This window comes from Plectropomus leopardus, chromosome 2 (genome assembly GCF_026936395.1).
Source record: "Plectropomus leopardus strain MGB_pleo_1.0 chromosome 2, ASM2693639v1, whole genome shotgun sequence".
NCBI lineage: Eukaryota > Metazoa > Chordata > Actinopteri > Perciformes > Serranidae > Plectropomus > Plectropomus leopardus.
The window spans coordinates 21,389,882-21,403,280 of record NC_142177.1 but is presented as its reverse complement, the minus strand read 5'-3'; the positions used below and the strand labels follow the sequence as shown (position 1 = coordinate 21,403,280).

Below are 13,399 nucleotides of genomic sequence, written 5' to 3'. Positions count from 1 at the left end.
ACTGCTACATTGTCAGGGACGGGGTTATGCTGAGTATGCCTCCAGTGTGTCATCCAGCTATGGTTTTAGGCTGGACGAAAAAATCTTAAAACAGGAAAATGGTGAAAAAATAGTCAACCGTCTAACTCCTCAATTCAGTACTAATTTATATAGTAAAGGGTCTTTGTAACATGTTTTCAACAATCAGTTTCCAACATTTATAATGTGTTTTGAAACAAATCTCTGAATTCACTTTACACAGACTTTAAAGACAGTGTCCGTAGAGACAGTAAAGAAACACTAATAGAATATACATAATTTACAATATCTACAATGAGAATGTGCAACAATAGGGCTAAATGCTGTGTAAAACATCAGGCCGTCATACAACGTATAACACACAGTCTATTGTAGTTTGTTCATAACAAAACACTTGTGTCAAAATCCTTATTAAGATTCAGTGGTTGAAGGTGTGGATCCAAAGAAAGGTCCTTCATCACCCCCTCTGTGAGGAGTAATCTGCTCTGTGCCCTGAAACCTAACAGAGGAGATGGGGTGTGCATGATCATTAAAGTGACAGGCAACAGGATCATCCATATTTTTGCTTACCTCTTGCTGCCTGTTTGTGCCTTAAAGAAGTTCTCCCACCAAAAACTTGCATTAAAAAGATTTTTGCACAGATTGAGTGTGTAGATGTTTTTTTCTGCTTTAAAAAAACAAACATCTTCACACAGGCGTGAGTGTATAACTTGTGTTTGTAACTGCGCAGGTCGGAGCGCGAGTCCCTGGAAACCAGTCTGTTTGAGGTGCAGCAGCAGCTTGTTCAGGTGGAGTCTCGTAGAGAGCAGCTGGAAACAGAGAACCAAAGCCTTCGAGTTCGCTGTGAGACTGCAGCAGGTGAGCGGCAAAGTATTTCAGAGAACACATACAAAAGCAAAGAGAGAGGAGGATTTTGTTGAATTTAGAAATAGACTCAAGTACTCCTCGTTAAAGGGACAGTTCACCCCAAAATCAAAATGACATTTTTCCTCTTACCCTTAGTGCTGTTTATCATCTAGATTGTTTCGATGTGAGTGTTGGAGATATCAGCCACAGAGATCTTCTTTCCAAAATGAGGCACTAGATGGCACTTTGTTTACGTAAGACCTCTTATCCATGAGTAGATGCACGCTTCCTTCTGTGCACTGATTCGTTTTGTAGTTTTCAAATGTGTTTTGCGCTTGTGCGCTTTGAGCACCACAAGCTGATCTCGCTCCATTATATTGGAAAGAAGACAGACATCTCCACAGCTGACATCTCAAACACAGACACCGAAACAATCTAGAGTGATAAACAGCACTACAGGTAAGAGGAAAAATATTTGATTTTAGGGTGAGGTATCTGTTTCAGAGCTAAACTGAAGATGTTTGCTTTAATGTGAAAGACAGTTGGTCTGTAATCTGACAGAATGAGTCCTGTGTTTCTCTCCTGGATGTTTTCCTGGATGGGATTTCCAGCTGAACTGAGGCGTGTACGCTCGGATGGGGAGAATGTGTTGGCCCAGGCTGAGAGGGAGAAACAGGCTCTGACTCAGACTCTAAATGCTGCGCAGCTGGAGGCCCAGCAGGCTTTACGCAAGGCCATCTCCGAACACCAGGAGGAGGTGGAGAGGCTGGTCTCAGAAAAGGTCAGAAGGTTCAGTGTTTCAGTGTTACTCAAAGCACTGCCCGTAGACCTATTTTTACTTTTCCAATAAGGCTGATGACTCTTTAATCCACGTTTGTGCTCTTGGCTGCTCTCACAGGAAGTCGTGCGGCACAGCCTGCTGATGGAGCATGAGGGCACTGTGAGGAGGCTCCGGCAGGAGGCGGAGGATCAGCTCCACAGAGCGGAGAGAGAGCGAGAGGAGCTGCAGGATGAACTGAGGAGTCTTCAGCATGACAGAGATCAGAGTCTGCTGCAGGCGGAGACTGAAAAACAACAGGTCGATCTGAGTTCAAGCCTCTTTCAAACTGTGAAAAATAATAATACGAATTATTATCGTAACAGTTTCCACCTCTTTGTCCAGCCTCTCTGTCATGCTCCTTCATCAAACATGGAGACAGTGTGTCTCAGTGTTTAAAGTTCCTCCTCTTTGTTAAGCAGACCCTTTCTCTGTTCCCAGGCCCTCTCTCTGAAGGAGGCAGAGAAAACGGTTTTGTCCGACAGGGCGTCCACCCTGCAGGCCGAGCTGTCAGCTGCAGCTCTGGAGGCCGAGCGGATGTCGAGAGAAGCCGCTCATTACAAAGAGCAGGAGCAGGTGAAGTGACTTCCTGTCCCATTTTATCCTTTGTTGTTATTGAATAATCGTATGTCCTATCTAACATAAACGCGCAAGGATTATTTACTGAATTGACTGTTTTGTTTGACACAGATCAGAGTCGGCGCTCTGACCAGCGAGCTGCTGGAGCTTCGCTCTCAGCTTGAAGATGCTACTTCTGCTCACGAAAGGGAGCTTCAGAGTCTACGAGAAACCTGCACTGATCTGCAGTCACGCGCTGATGTCGCTCTCAAAGAGGTAAATGATGCTTTTCAAGTCAGAGTATGACAGTGATGCCAGCGGTGGGAAGGTTACTTATGAAATGTAATAGGTCACAGATTACTATTTACCCTGTTAATAATGTAATAAGTTACTTAACTATTTTGATTACTTGATCAAAACAATGTAACTTATTACATTTGATTACTTTTCTAACAAATGTTTTAAACAGGGCAATAAAGCTAAGAAGACCTTAAAACACAAATGCATGAATGTTGAGCTTAAATAAAAAGCTTTGCTGACCTGATATTCAAAAATATGCCAAAAAAACGCATTTCTGCACAGCAAAAACATCTAAACTTTTTACTGAAAAGATTTTTTTTGATACATAACCCCTATGTCATCATCAACATTTTGATTAGTAACTTACACATTTTGTCTTAGTAACAGATTACAGTTGCATTTATTTTGTAATTTAATCACTGTAACTAGTTACACCCACCACTTAATTTGTTATTTTAACAATAGAAAGCATTTTTTGTTATAGTTTATGCATCAACATGCAGGTAATGATAATCATGAAATAGATGAACGGAAACAAAAGTGAAAGGAGGATTTAACAGGGATTCAGACCAAAACAGCCCTGTTTGGGGGCATGTTAGATACTAGTGAGACATGAATAAATATAGTCCAGGAATGAATGCTAGCATGTACTTTATTGGCCAATGCAGCCGGATGACATTACTCTGTGCAGCAATTGAGAGCTTTGAGACTTGCTTCAAATAACGTTTATTAAAACTGAAGCACTGAAAAGAGTTAAACTGTCAGTTGATATGTAACCACTGAAAGCAGTCTGCATCTCCGTGTTGGATCAGCATCAACACACCTGTACTGATAGACAATTCAAATTTAAAAAAGTGCAAACATGCCTTATCTTGTGTGGATAATAAACTCTGGACCACTTGCCAAACTGTCCACCAACTATTATTGAACAACGTGTTGAGACATCCTGTGTGTTCGGTTACATCACCTTATGCCACTCATGACTTTTGCCCTGCAGCTGGACCAGTGCAGAGCTTCTCTGTCAGCGAATGAGGAGAGTCGAGACCATCTGAGGCGGGACCTTTTGGACAGTGAGCGACGTCTCAACCAAGCTCAGGACGCAGCGGAAAACAACAGAAGAGAGACGACGGAGCTGCGACGCAGCCTCTGCGACGTCACCAAGGAAAGAGACACTCTGAGCCAGTCGAATACTCAGCTGAGAGAAACTCTACGGAGCGCAGAAACGGAGAGAATCAGGTAAGCATGTCAAATAAAGTATCTGTTGAGAGAAATGAAATGTTCAGGTGAAATGTGTCCATGGCCACTGAGTGCGTGTGTTGGTTTTTCAGTGTGAAACGACAGTGTGAGGAGAAGGAGCAGAGGCTGGCTGTGCTGGAGGAGAACCTGTCATCTAATCAGAAGGAGGTGACGGAGCTGCGCAGCTGCCTGAGAGAGGTCGAGAGGTCACGACTCGAAGCTCGGCGAGAGCTCCAGGAGCTCCGCAGACAGGTCCGACATGTTGTCACACCTCTGAGACGTTCAGGAAGAAGCTCTTTTTTTTAGTTTGGACTTCATGTTTGTGACTGTGTTGTGTTTTTTGTGCTTTTCTTGGCTCCAGCTGAAAGTTCTGGATGGAGAGAAGGAGCAGAGAGGGAGGGAGGTGGCAGAGCTGCAGACTCGCCTGTCGTTGGAGGAGCAAAGAGAGGAGGAGAAAGGGAAGGAGGTTTTCTCCCTCAAACAGAGGTTAACTGAGGCTGAAACAGCTCGAGACTCCCTCAAGAAAGAGGTGAGGACGGAAGAGAGAGAAAAGACATCGTTTGTTTACTCGCTGTCTTCACTGTGTCACAGTTTCTCTCTTTTTTTTTGAAATGCAGCTTTCTGCGACTCAGAAGCGGCTGCTGGAGTCTGAGTCAGGCTGGCGGGGCTGCGAGAGAGAGCTGACCTCTCAGCTGCAGGAAGCGCGCGGCTGCGAGAAGAAGCTTCAGGATGAGGCCAAGAACTTGGCCCTGCGAGCTCAGGCGGCTCAGGACTCTGCCGCTCAGTCCAGCCTGCAGCTGAGCGAGGCCCAGGGCCGCCTGGCCGCCACAGAGGCGGAGCTGACCCGGGCCGAGGCCGGGAGGAGGGACCTGGAGTTTCGTTTGAGCAGCCTTCAGTCGACGCTGACGCGGACGCTGGGCATCGGAGCGGGAGGCAGGGGAGGCAGGGGGAGGAGCCCGGGGGGGAGCTCCACATCACCAGGCACTATGTCACGCCACCACAGCATCTCCCCCCTGCGCTCCTCGCTGTCGCCTCCTAAAGGTAAGAATGAAACATGCAGCTTTAACTGCAACATTTAGACCTTTATTCAGACGTAGGATTTAGGGGATATTTTGACAAAAATGAAAAAAATTGTTCATCAAATAGTGTATAATCACCCGAAAAAAAAATCATGTTTTTGTTACCTTAGATTGAGCTGCTTACATCTACATGATGCACCGCCATGTTTCTCCAGAACAGATAAACAAAGCACTAGATCTAGATAGAGCCACTTGCATTTTCACTGTAGTTGGCAGCCCCGCAGTGTCGAGTGTGATGGAGAAACTCTTTTTTTTTCTTGAAACTGCTTAATTCAGTGTTTTAACCGGTTAAAATCAGTCTGTTGCTTTTGGTGGAATAGTGACCTCTACAGATAATTTGGCTCACAGTTAAAACCTGAACAATGATTTTTTTGCGCTACATTTTTAAGATATGAAGTATATCAGACTACTCCATTGAAATACACTTTTAAGATCTCTGTCAGTACGTGAAACTAGTCTCCCACACTTAATATAAGTGCTGTGCGTGAAACAAAAATAACCTCAGAGCGAGCAACCTTAAAACATCTTTTTATGTTTTAGATGGTGTTTCCTTTTGCAGAGATTTAGCCATTTTAAAGCTTGCACTCGCCTCTCCATCAGAAGTTTTTTTGCAGGGGCACCATCACTGCAACCTGCACTCAGCGCCAAACAAAACGATTGTGATTTGTTTAAATCACTTTTCATTTTTACAGAATTTAGAGTATGCACTCCCGACAACACTTTAGGCTCAGTGTCTCCAGAGAGAGGAGACACACCGCTGCCTCTCCCTCAGCCCGAGCTCGACCCCGACATACTGCGCAGTGACCTGAGAGATTTCCTCCAGGAGCTGCGTGAGGCTCAGAAAGAGAGGGTAACAGAGCTGCCCGGCATGAAACACAAAATCACAAAGCAAATATTAATAATAATCAAAGGATCTTTTTTGTATTTGTATGGTTCAAGTCTTTGTTTATTGCTGATTTTGAAGGATGATTCTCGATGCCAGCTGGGGGCCCTGCAGCGGGAGCTGGAGGAGCGGACGGGGGAGCGAAACTCTGCTCTGAGTCGTCTCACTCAGCTACAAAACTCCTTTCAAGAATGCCAAGAAGGTGAAACATTTTCCATGTAGTTTCAGAAGAAAAGCCCTTTAACAAATTCAAAAATGATGACATTAACTGTGTATTAACCCTTGGAAACCTGAGCAAATTGACTTGATTTCTTTTAAAAACATGGGAAGAAGGGCAATGTTTCTCAGTATATATATATATGTATATTTTAAATTTTTTTATTTATTTTTAAGGGGAAAAAGCAAATGACCAATGATAATTTGATAATTAGCTGTAAATATTTCCCTTGTTTTTTCTTTTTTTTTAGGATTTGTATATAATTTTCTGAATCTTCTAATTTCTTTCAATTTGTGGAACATTTCTTACGAAGTTGCTTTTTCCCTTTTTTCGCATGTTTCTGAAAGAAATTGCACCAATTTTCTCAGTGTTCAAAGGTTTAAATAATTCTGAAAAGGCATCCGAAAGCAGCACAAGAAAAGTGATGTCACTCCGGGTCTCAGAGGTTAATGTGTGTGATTGCAGGGAAGCGTGGAGTCGACGAGCGTCTGACCACCACTCAGATTCTGCTCCAGCAGCAGGAGGAGGTGGTGCGGAGAGGAGACAGAGAAAGGAGAGCGCTCACCGACAGGGTGAAGGATCTGGAGCGAGCGCTGCAGGCCTCTGAGATGGATAAAAAGCACACACAGGTACACACACGTTTGTGTGTACACACCGCATTTGTGCTGACGCTTGTTGAGCAGCGGCCACTGATCTGCCATGATGGCCATATGGCTGCACTCAGCTGGAGGGCTACATGTAATAACAACAGATGCCTCACACATAGCGCCACACCTCTCGTTGCGTCCCGTGTCAGCTCTCCATATGTCTGTTTCTGATGCCAGCGCCTCTCAAAATAATTCACCGTCTGGACAACAGGAGGAGCAGGACGCAGAGTGAGAGCGAGGGAAAAGCAGCTCAAAGCACAGAAAGACAAAACTGTGTGTGTAGTGCTATTGAAAAAAATCTGTATTTGTTGCATTTTTTAAAAGTCTCATGATGATTTATGAAGAGAGGAGAAAAGCTGGAGCAGCTGTGTGTGCTTTGTGTTTGTTTGGCTCCATAATGTCTCGGTAATCTGGGTCTAAAACTCAGGTCTGCGTTATACAGCATCGGCTCTGTCCTCCTGTCCTCTCTGCAGGATCAGTTAAATAAGCAGCGTGCTGCTGAGATGCGTCTGGAGGCGGAGAGGAGGCGTCTGCGGGAGGCGCTAGAGGCAGCTGAAGCGCGGGCCACCAGAGTGGAGCTGGGGAGGCGCAGTCTGGAGGGGGAGCTGCAGAGACTCAAACTGAGCCTGGGAGACCGTGAGGCCGACAGCCAGGCCTCTCAGGAGCGCCACGACTCTCTGCTGAGACAGGTACAGCAGGCGGAGTCCTTTTACTCTCATATCCACCAATACTTCACCCACAAAACAACAGTTTGTATGTCAGTTAGTTATGCCCTGTTGTCTCGAATTTTTGATGAAAACTTTCACATGCTTTCATGGAAAATGACAAACATGTTAATTCATTGATTGATTGGGGGCCATGTTTAACAACAGCAGAACTTTGCAAAAATGTTTACAAATTCTCACATAACTTGTTCAGTATTATTCGTGTGTCATTTATCCATTCAAATGCTCAGTACTTCCCAAACACATCACTAAAACATTATGATTTAAAACATTTCCACGGAGGAGTAACACGCCTGAGCAAGCGAGTACATTAGAATTCGGTGTGTGCATTTCACTGAGCAGTATTCAAACATACGTGAGTGTTACTGTTATGTTTTATAAATCATAAGGTTTTGAGAAAATGTACGTGTTTGGGAAGTACTGAGCAAAGGACTGGACAGCGGTGTTCCAGTTTTTTGTTTTTTTTTACAGGGGTGGCCCATGTGGGCACTGACATTAAGTTTGAAAACTGCTGCAGACACACGCATCAGCAAAGCTTCAATTGACCATTTTTGTTTCCACTACCCAGAACTACTTTTCTTGCACATTACTGCCTCTCAGTTTTAGAACTGAATTGTGCCTTTAAACAAAATTCTTCAGTTTACAGGTCTGACTGGGCAGATGGGGAGTCATAATGGGGTGGCACCTGGTTTCAGAGGTGGCCTGTGCCACTCCCGAGACACGTCCCTGCGACCGCATTCAAAAGACTTAAAAAATACTGCACGAGTTGTGTGACAGCTTGAAAACTGATGTTTTGATATCATTTTTCTGTTGTTAAACTTTGACCCTTTTGACTTCAATTTATCAAGACCTCTCAGTTTTGGATTTTTTGTTCACCGTGGAGAAATGTGAGAAAAACAAACCTTTCTTCACAAATTCAACGTAACACAGGGTACGTAACTGACATACAAATGGTCGATCTGTGGGTGGTGTATTCCTTTTTAATTATTAGGTTTCAAGTTGCGCCTGGTTTGAAAAGGAGGCAAAGAAACACACGTATATTCACAATGCAATTCTTATAACGAAACTGTATTTAACAGTTAAATAGCAGGAAACCAGACTCTCCACACCCTGCACAGTTAAGAAACAAATACTTTTCTCTTTGTTGGTTTGCTCACTGGATTACAGGTGGCAGAAGGAGAGGCCCGTGTGTCTGTGCTCCAGAGAGAGGTGGAGAGGCTGAGTCAGGCTCTGCTCAAAGCTCAGGAAGGAGAGTCTTTCCTCAGAGAGAAGACCTCAACCCTCACCAAGAGCCTCCAGGAGGCAGCGGCCGCTCACAGCAGCACGCAGAGCCGCCTGACCGCTCTGCAGAAAACGCTGAGTGCGTCTGAGCAGGACAAAAGGCTTCTACAGGTGAGTGAGACAGAAGTTAAAATGGGCCTTACATTGTGGATGAAACCTGGACAGTGATGCAATGATGATTTTGTACCATTAAGGAACAAATGGATGAAGCTCGGGCGTCATTAATGGAGGGGAAGAGGAATATGGTCACCGTCACTGAGCGCGTGCAGAGCTTGCAGAGTGATCTGGACCAGAGTGAGCTGAGACGAGAGGAGCTGGAGGCTGAGCTCAGCAACACTCAGGAGGTGTGTGTCGACAAACAGCCACCCTAATCAACTCCTCAGCAACACTCTTAATGTGGCTGCTTTTCTGTCTTCTCTGGAGTCTTGTCTCTGTATGTTCTCCCTCTTCTCTCCGTCAGGCTCTGCGTCAGCGCTTGGCCGGCGTCGCAGAGGCTCAGCGAAGCGCCCAGTCAGCTCAGGCAGAACGGGCCGCTGTAGAGGAGCGACTGCGCGGGCTGCAGCGAGCGGTCGCCATGCTGGAGACTGAGAAAAAAGATGCTGAGAGACAGGCTGTGAGGCTGGAGAAAGACAAAGATGCACTGAGGAATACACTGGATAAGGTCAGCTCTGTGTACGACAAATGCGTAACTTGTTTCATCCGATCGTTTCTTCACAAAGAGTCGTTTGTGAATTCAAAGTTCATGTGACTTACGGACACATGTTGGGGAGGCACAAAAAAACTCAGTGACCTCATGAGGTCACAGTGAGCGACGCCTCGTGGAAGACATCTGGTCAAAGAGGGTCAGAACATGACTCAGATTTTATCTACAACGTGTTTTTGTCTAAATCAGTGTCACTAGGAGCTCATTCTTTGGTTAAACGATGAATACAGGAATGTTTGGTTTTTTTTGGACACAAGACATAAACAAGACAAGGATGGCTGGTTTTCGTTGTCCTCATCGGAGCCCAATACTAGTTTTTCATGCTAGATAGATAGATAGATAGATAGATAGATAGATAGATAGATAGATAGATACTTTATTAATTCCAACAGGGAAATTATTGTATCCAGCAGCTCAAATGCATAAATACCACATAAAAACATACACAGAAAAACACACAACTACATTCAAGGTCAGTAAATACATGAATAAATAGGTTAATGCTGTGTTTAGAGGTCGAATTTCTCAGTAAAAATACTAATTATAACTGCATCTCTGAAAACAAGACTAATGCCTTATTTCCACTGGCTGGCTCAACCGACGTCAAACACTCAGCTCACTTTTTGTACCAACTCCTTTTATCGTTTTTGTGCACGCTGCATCCTGTCTTCTGGGCCTCTCTGCTCTCTCTCTCTGTGTAGCTTAGTTTCACTTTTGTTCAAACACGTAAACCCCTTTCCCGCCAAAATTGGCGTGTGCATGTAGGTTTAAAAAATAAAAGGCTGTAGACAGCTTTCCCATTGTCAGTGGAGCAGAGCTGTGTGCATGGCTCTGCAGCAAACGAGTGTGCCTTGTATGTGTTGGGGGCTTTTGTGTGTCCATGTGACGTAGTGCACAGACTGCAGAGCAGGTAAACGGGAGAAAGCAGCATGGACAGCGGTCTGTGAAAACTTTACAGTAGTTTCTTCTTTTTATATATCGGCAGGGCAGTATGGTTGTGATTTCGTGCTGCTATTGGCTGGGAGCTGCCCACCACTTCCCAAAGGTTGACGCCTTGAATTGTTCCCAACAAACTAAAATAAGAAGAAAATCAGAATTTAAAGGCAAAGGGCAGATTCTCTGCAGATACAGTCACGGCCACACACTGCTAGTGGGTCATAAGTGATTATTCACATACTTTTTTGTCCATATTTTTTGGCTGTTTTGTTTGTTTTTTTTGTGAAAAATCCTACAAAGTTTGCTTTTAAAAAAGGTGGTTTGTGCAGCATGTCCTGTGGTTTGCAGCATTTTTAATTCACCTTTTAGTATCAACTCAGCTCACTTGGAACATCGACCAAGATGGTACCATAACAATGTAGCAGGTACTAACTGGGTATTGTCCCCAACTTTTGATGATGAATAACCAAAAAAGAGCGAGTTGAGTTGAGCAGAGTCGTGCTCGTACCATGTACCATTTTCGAGAGTGTGACTTTTTTAATAAGGGATCTCATGCTTTTTTTGTTGGTTACATTTGTATGTAATTTAGGTTGAGCGTCAGAAACTGAAGACTGAGGAAGGCAGCATGAGGCTGTCTGCAGAGAAAAGCCGCCTGGATCGTTCTCTGAACACCACTGAACAGGAGCTGCAGGAGGCACAGCAGCAGATACTGATGCTGCAGGTGAGGAGCAGCCGCCGATCAAACACTGACGGATTAATCAGAGATCAAAACTGCCTTCTTTATTATACATTATTGAGTCACAAACTTCTGAGATGCTTTAGCAAACTGCTGTTAGCAGAGTTTATGCTGTCAATAGGACTCACCTCAAGGACAAAACCAAAAACATGCTTTAACAGGCTCTGCATTCCTTTTAAAGCGAGACAAATCAACCTTTAAAAAGACAAATTAATCCCATAGTTTGGGTTTTATGTGTTTTTGTGGAGTATAAATATGTTTCTCTTATTGTTAAAAAATACACCTTGTAGTTAAAAAGACGTTTTATATTGTGTGAAACCGTCTTGAGTAACGAGGGATTTTGTTTAAAGTAGTTTTAAGAGAAAAACATCATAACATTTTCTCTGGTGAATGTTGCAGGAGGAGGCGAGCTTGTTCTTTACTGTTGCATTTGAGAGATTAAGCGAATGAATAATTTACTTTGAGAAATAAAAAGTTTATTTAACATGTCTAAATATTCATCCACACCTTAAACTTCAGAAGATCCAGTAAATATCCAGTGAGGTCAGTGTAACTTCAAAATAACCTGTTGTCCTCAGCGCTGGATCAGAAATCTGCATTTGGGAGTTGTTTTTCTGTTGTTCTTCATCTCTGCAACACCGCTCATTGTTAGTGCCTCTTTCCAAAAACAAAAGGTTAGACCAAACCCCTTAGATATTTCTTGGAGGCTTCACTTCACTGAACGCTAAATAACAGTCATAACTATGTTTTTTGTTTTTATTAAACACAGACACTATAAACAAGCAAATAATAAAGCTACAGTGGGTTTCGTAAGAATTCAGAATGAGTCATTAAAGTTGTTTATTTCAGGCTCTTTTAACATCTCTGACCACTCTTCATTTCTCCTAATTTATTCAAACTTTTCCCTGGATGCACATGTTCTGGGGAACCACTATGATTTGGCAAAATAAAAAAAAAAACCTTTCTGCATCTTTCTTCATCACTCCCTGTCATTTTGAAGGATACTGATTTTACAGTGAAGTATGTCACCAGAAAGTGAGGTAACCAGTCTGGTCTAGTAACCAGTCTGGTCTTTTATGTAAGAAAAGGTGATTTAAAGCCGAAATTAGTAGAAATAAGTTTATTTTGTGGGATTTAACCTCGAAACAAGAACCTATAAGCATGTTTGGAGGTTTCTGTACTGGGGGCCATTAACCATTTGTCAGAAGACCTTCTGCAGACCAATAAAAATCACAGGTGGCTCAGAAACATAAACAACAAATGTGTGATGTTGACTCGTCTGCTCCGACAAACTATCTGACCAGTAAATGCTGCAGTTTGTTCAGCATCTTGTTTTATGTTGATAGTCCACATTTCCCAATTAATACCCAAGTGTATTTTTGACGTCGGACCTTATTTTCTCACGGTTTTGGTGTCAAAGTGACTAAGGGAGACAATGATTTTTAGATTGGTCAAGTATGGACTGAGACTGCTGAAATGTTACCAGCCATGTATGCGCACCATTAGTGTACATTCACTCACTGTGCTTGTTTTTGTCACTGACAGGTTCAGATAATTATTTAAGAGAGAGAGAGAGATCATTTTTGTGTAACTAAAAACAGCTTTGAAATAATTTTTGCAAAACTACCAACCATTATTTTCTTATCCAAATTGTTGAATTAAGGGTTCATTTAAACTAAACCAGAGTTGGTGATTGTTGGAACAGTGGAAAGATGAACCAAGACAGCTTTTCTTCGTTTTTTTTCTTCTTTCTTACAACTTTAAAGGAAGTGAGTTTTAGGATCATATAATGACTGATTATTTAAATGGAGTCTGGTGGATTTGGGGATAGAGATTTCGGGTTTTTGTTACAATTTTACAAAAAGATCTATCTCTGTAGGGGATCCTTTCCATATGCTGGCAGACACTTGTCATACTAATCTGAATCTGTCGGTGGCAAAAAAGCACTTTTAGTGGACATAAATTGACAGTGTTCAAATGCCCCAAGTGGCTACACTGCAGCCTGTTTATCTGCTGCCAGCTGCAGCGATCTCGTTGTCCCCATGAGTCACTTAGACACAAAAACATGGGAAATTATCATCCAAGTTGAAAATACTAAACCCTTTAACCCTCACAAGATACATTTTTTCTATTAAAAAAATGTCATGAACAAACCATTGCGTTTCCCTGGAGGATCTTCTTTAAATCAATTTCTCGTAAAAGCTGTTTTTGCAGGCCACAGTAACATCTTCTTTGTATGACCTTTTAAATGTGCCCTACAGGTACATCACCACACAGATATTTGGCAAGCCAGATCCCATAATTTCTTTCAGAGCTGCATTTTTATTGTTCCAGAAAGGGTTTATTTAAGTGCATCTCCAGAAAACAAGACTGGGTTTCTTCCAGGTCGCCACAGAGCCTGTCAGCTTTTGATCTGA

At 43.1% G+C, this 13,399-nt stretch overlaps 1 protein-coding gene across 3 annotated transcripts in view; it reads left to right on the top strand.

The window, feature by feature from the left end:
- The window catches only part of crocc (ciliary rootlet coiled-coil, rootletin), a 32,270-nt gene that overhangs the window by 15,745 nt on the left and 3,126 nt on the right, over nt 1-13,399 (top strand). For all 3 annotated transcript variants that reach the window (XM_088088109.1, XM_042504751.2, XM_042504734.2), the window contains exons 19-35: nt 749-876; nt 1,476-1,645; nt 1,763-1,942; nt 2,123-2,257; nt 2,372-2,515; nt 3,537-3,775; nt 3,868-4,027; nt 4,137-4,304; nt 4,393-4,816; nt 5,547-5,704; nt 5,819-5,939; nt 6,420-6,583; nt 7,075-7,290; nt 8,494-8,718; nt 8,802-8,951; nt 9,068-9,268; nt 10,836-10,967. In XM_088088109.1, coding sequence (XP_087944235.1) covers nt 749-876; nt 1,476-1,645; nt 1,763-1,942; nt 2,123-2,257; nt 2,372-2,515; nt 3,537-3,775; nt 3,868-4,027; nt 4,137-4,304; nt 4,393-4,816; nt 5,547-5,704; nt 5,819-5,939; nt 6,420-6,583; nt 7,075-7,290; nt 8,494-8,718; nt 8,802-8,951; nt 9,068-9,268; nt 10,836-10,967 — 3,115 coding nt within the window. The remainder of the gene's footprint in view (nt 1-748; nt 877-1,475; nt 1,646-1,762; nt 1,943-2,122; nt 2,258-2,371; nt 2,516-3,536; nt 3,776-3,867; nt 4,028-4,136; nt 4,305-4,392; nt 4,817-5,546; nt 5,705-5,818; nt 5,940-6,419; nt 6,584-7,074; nt 7,291-8,493; nt 8,719-8,801; nt 8,952-9,067; nt 9,269-10,835; nt 10,968-13,399) is intronic.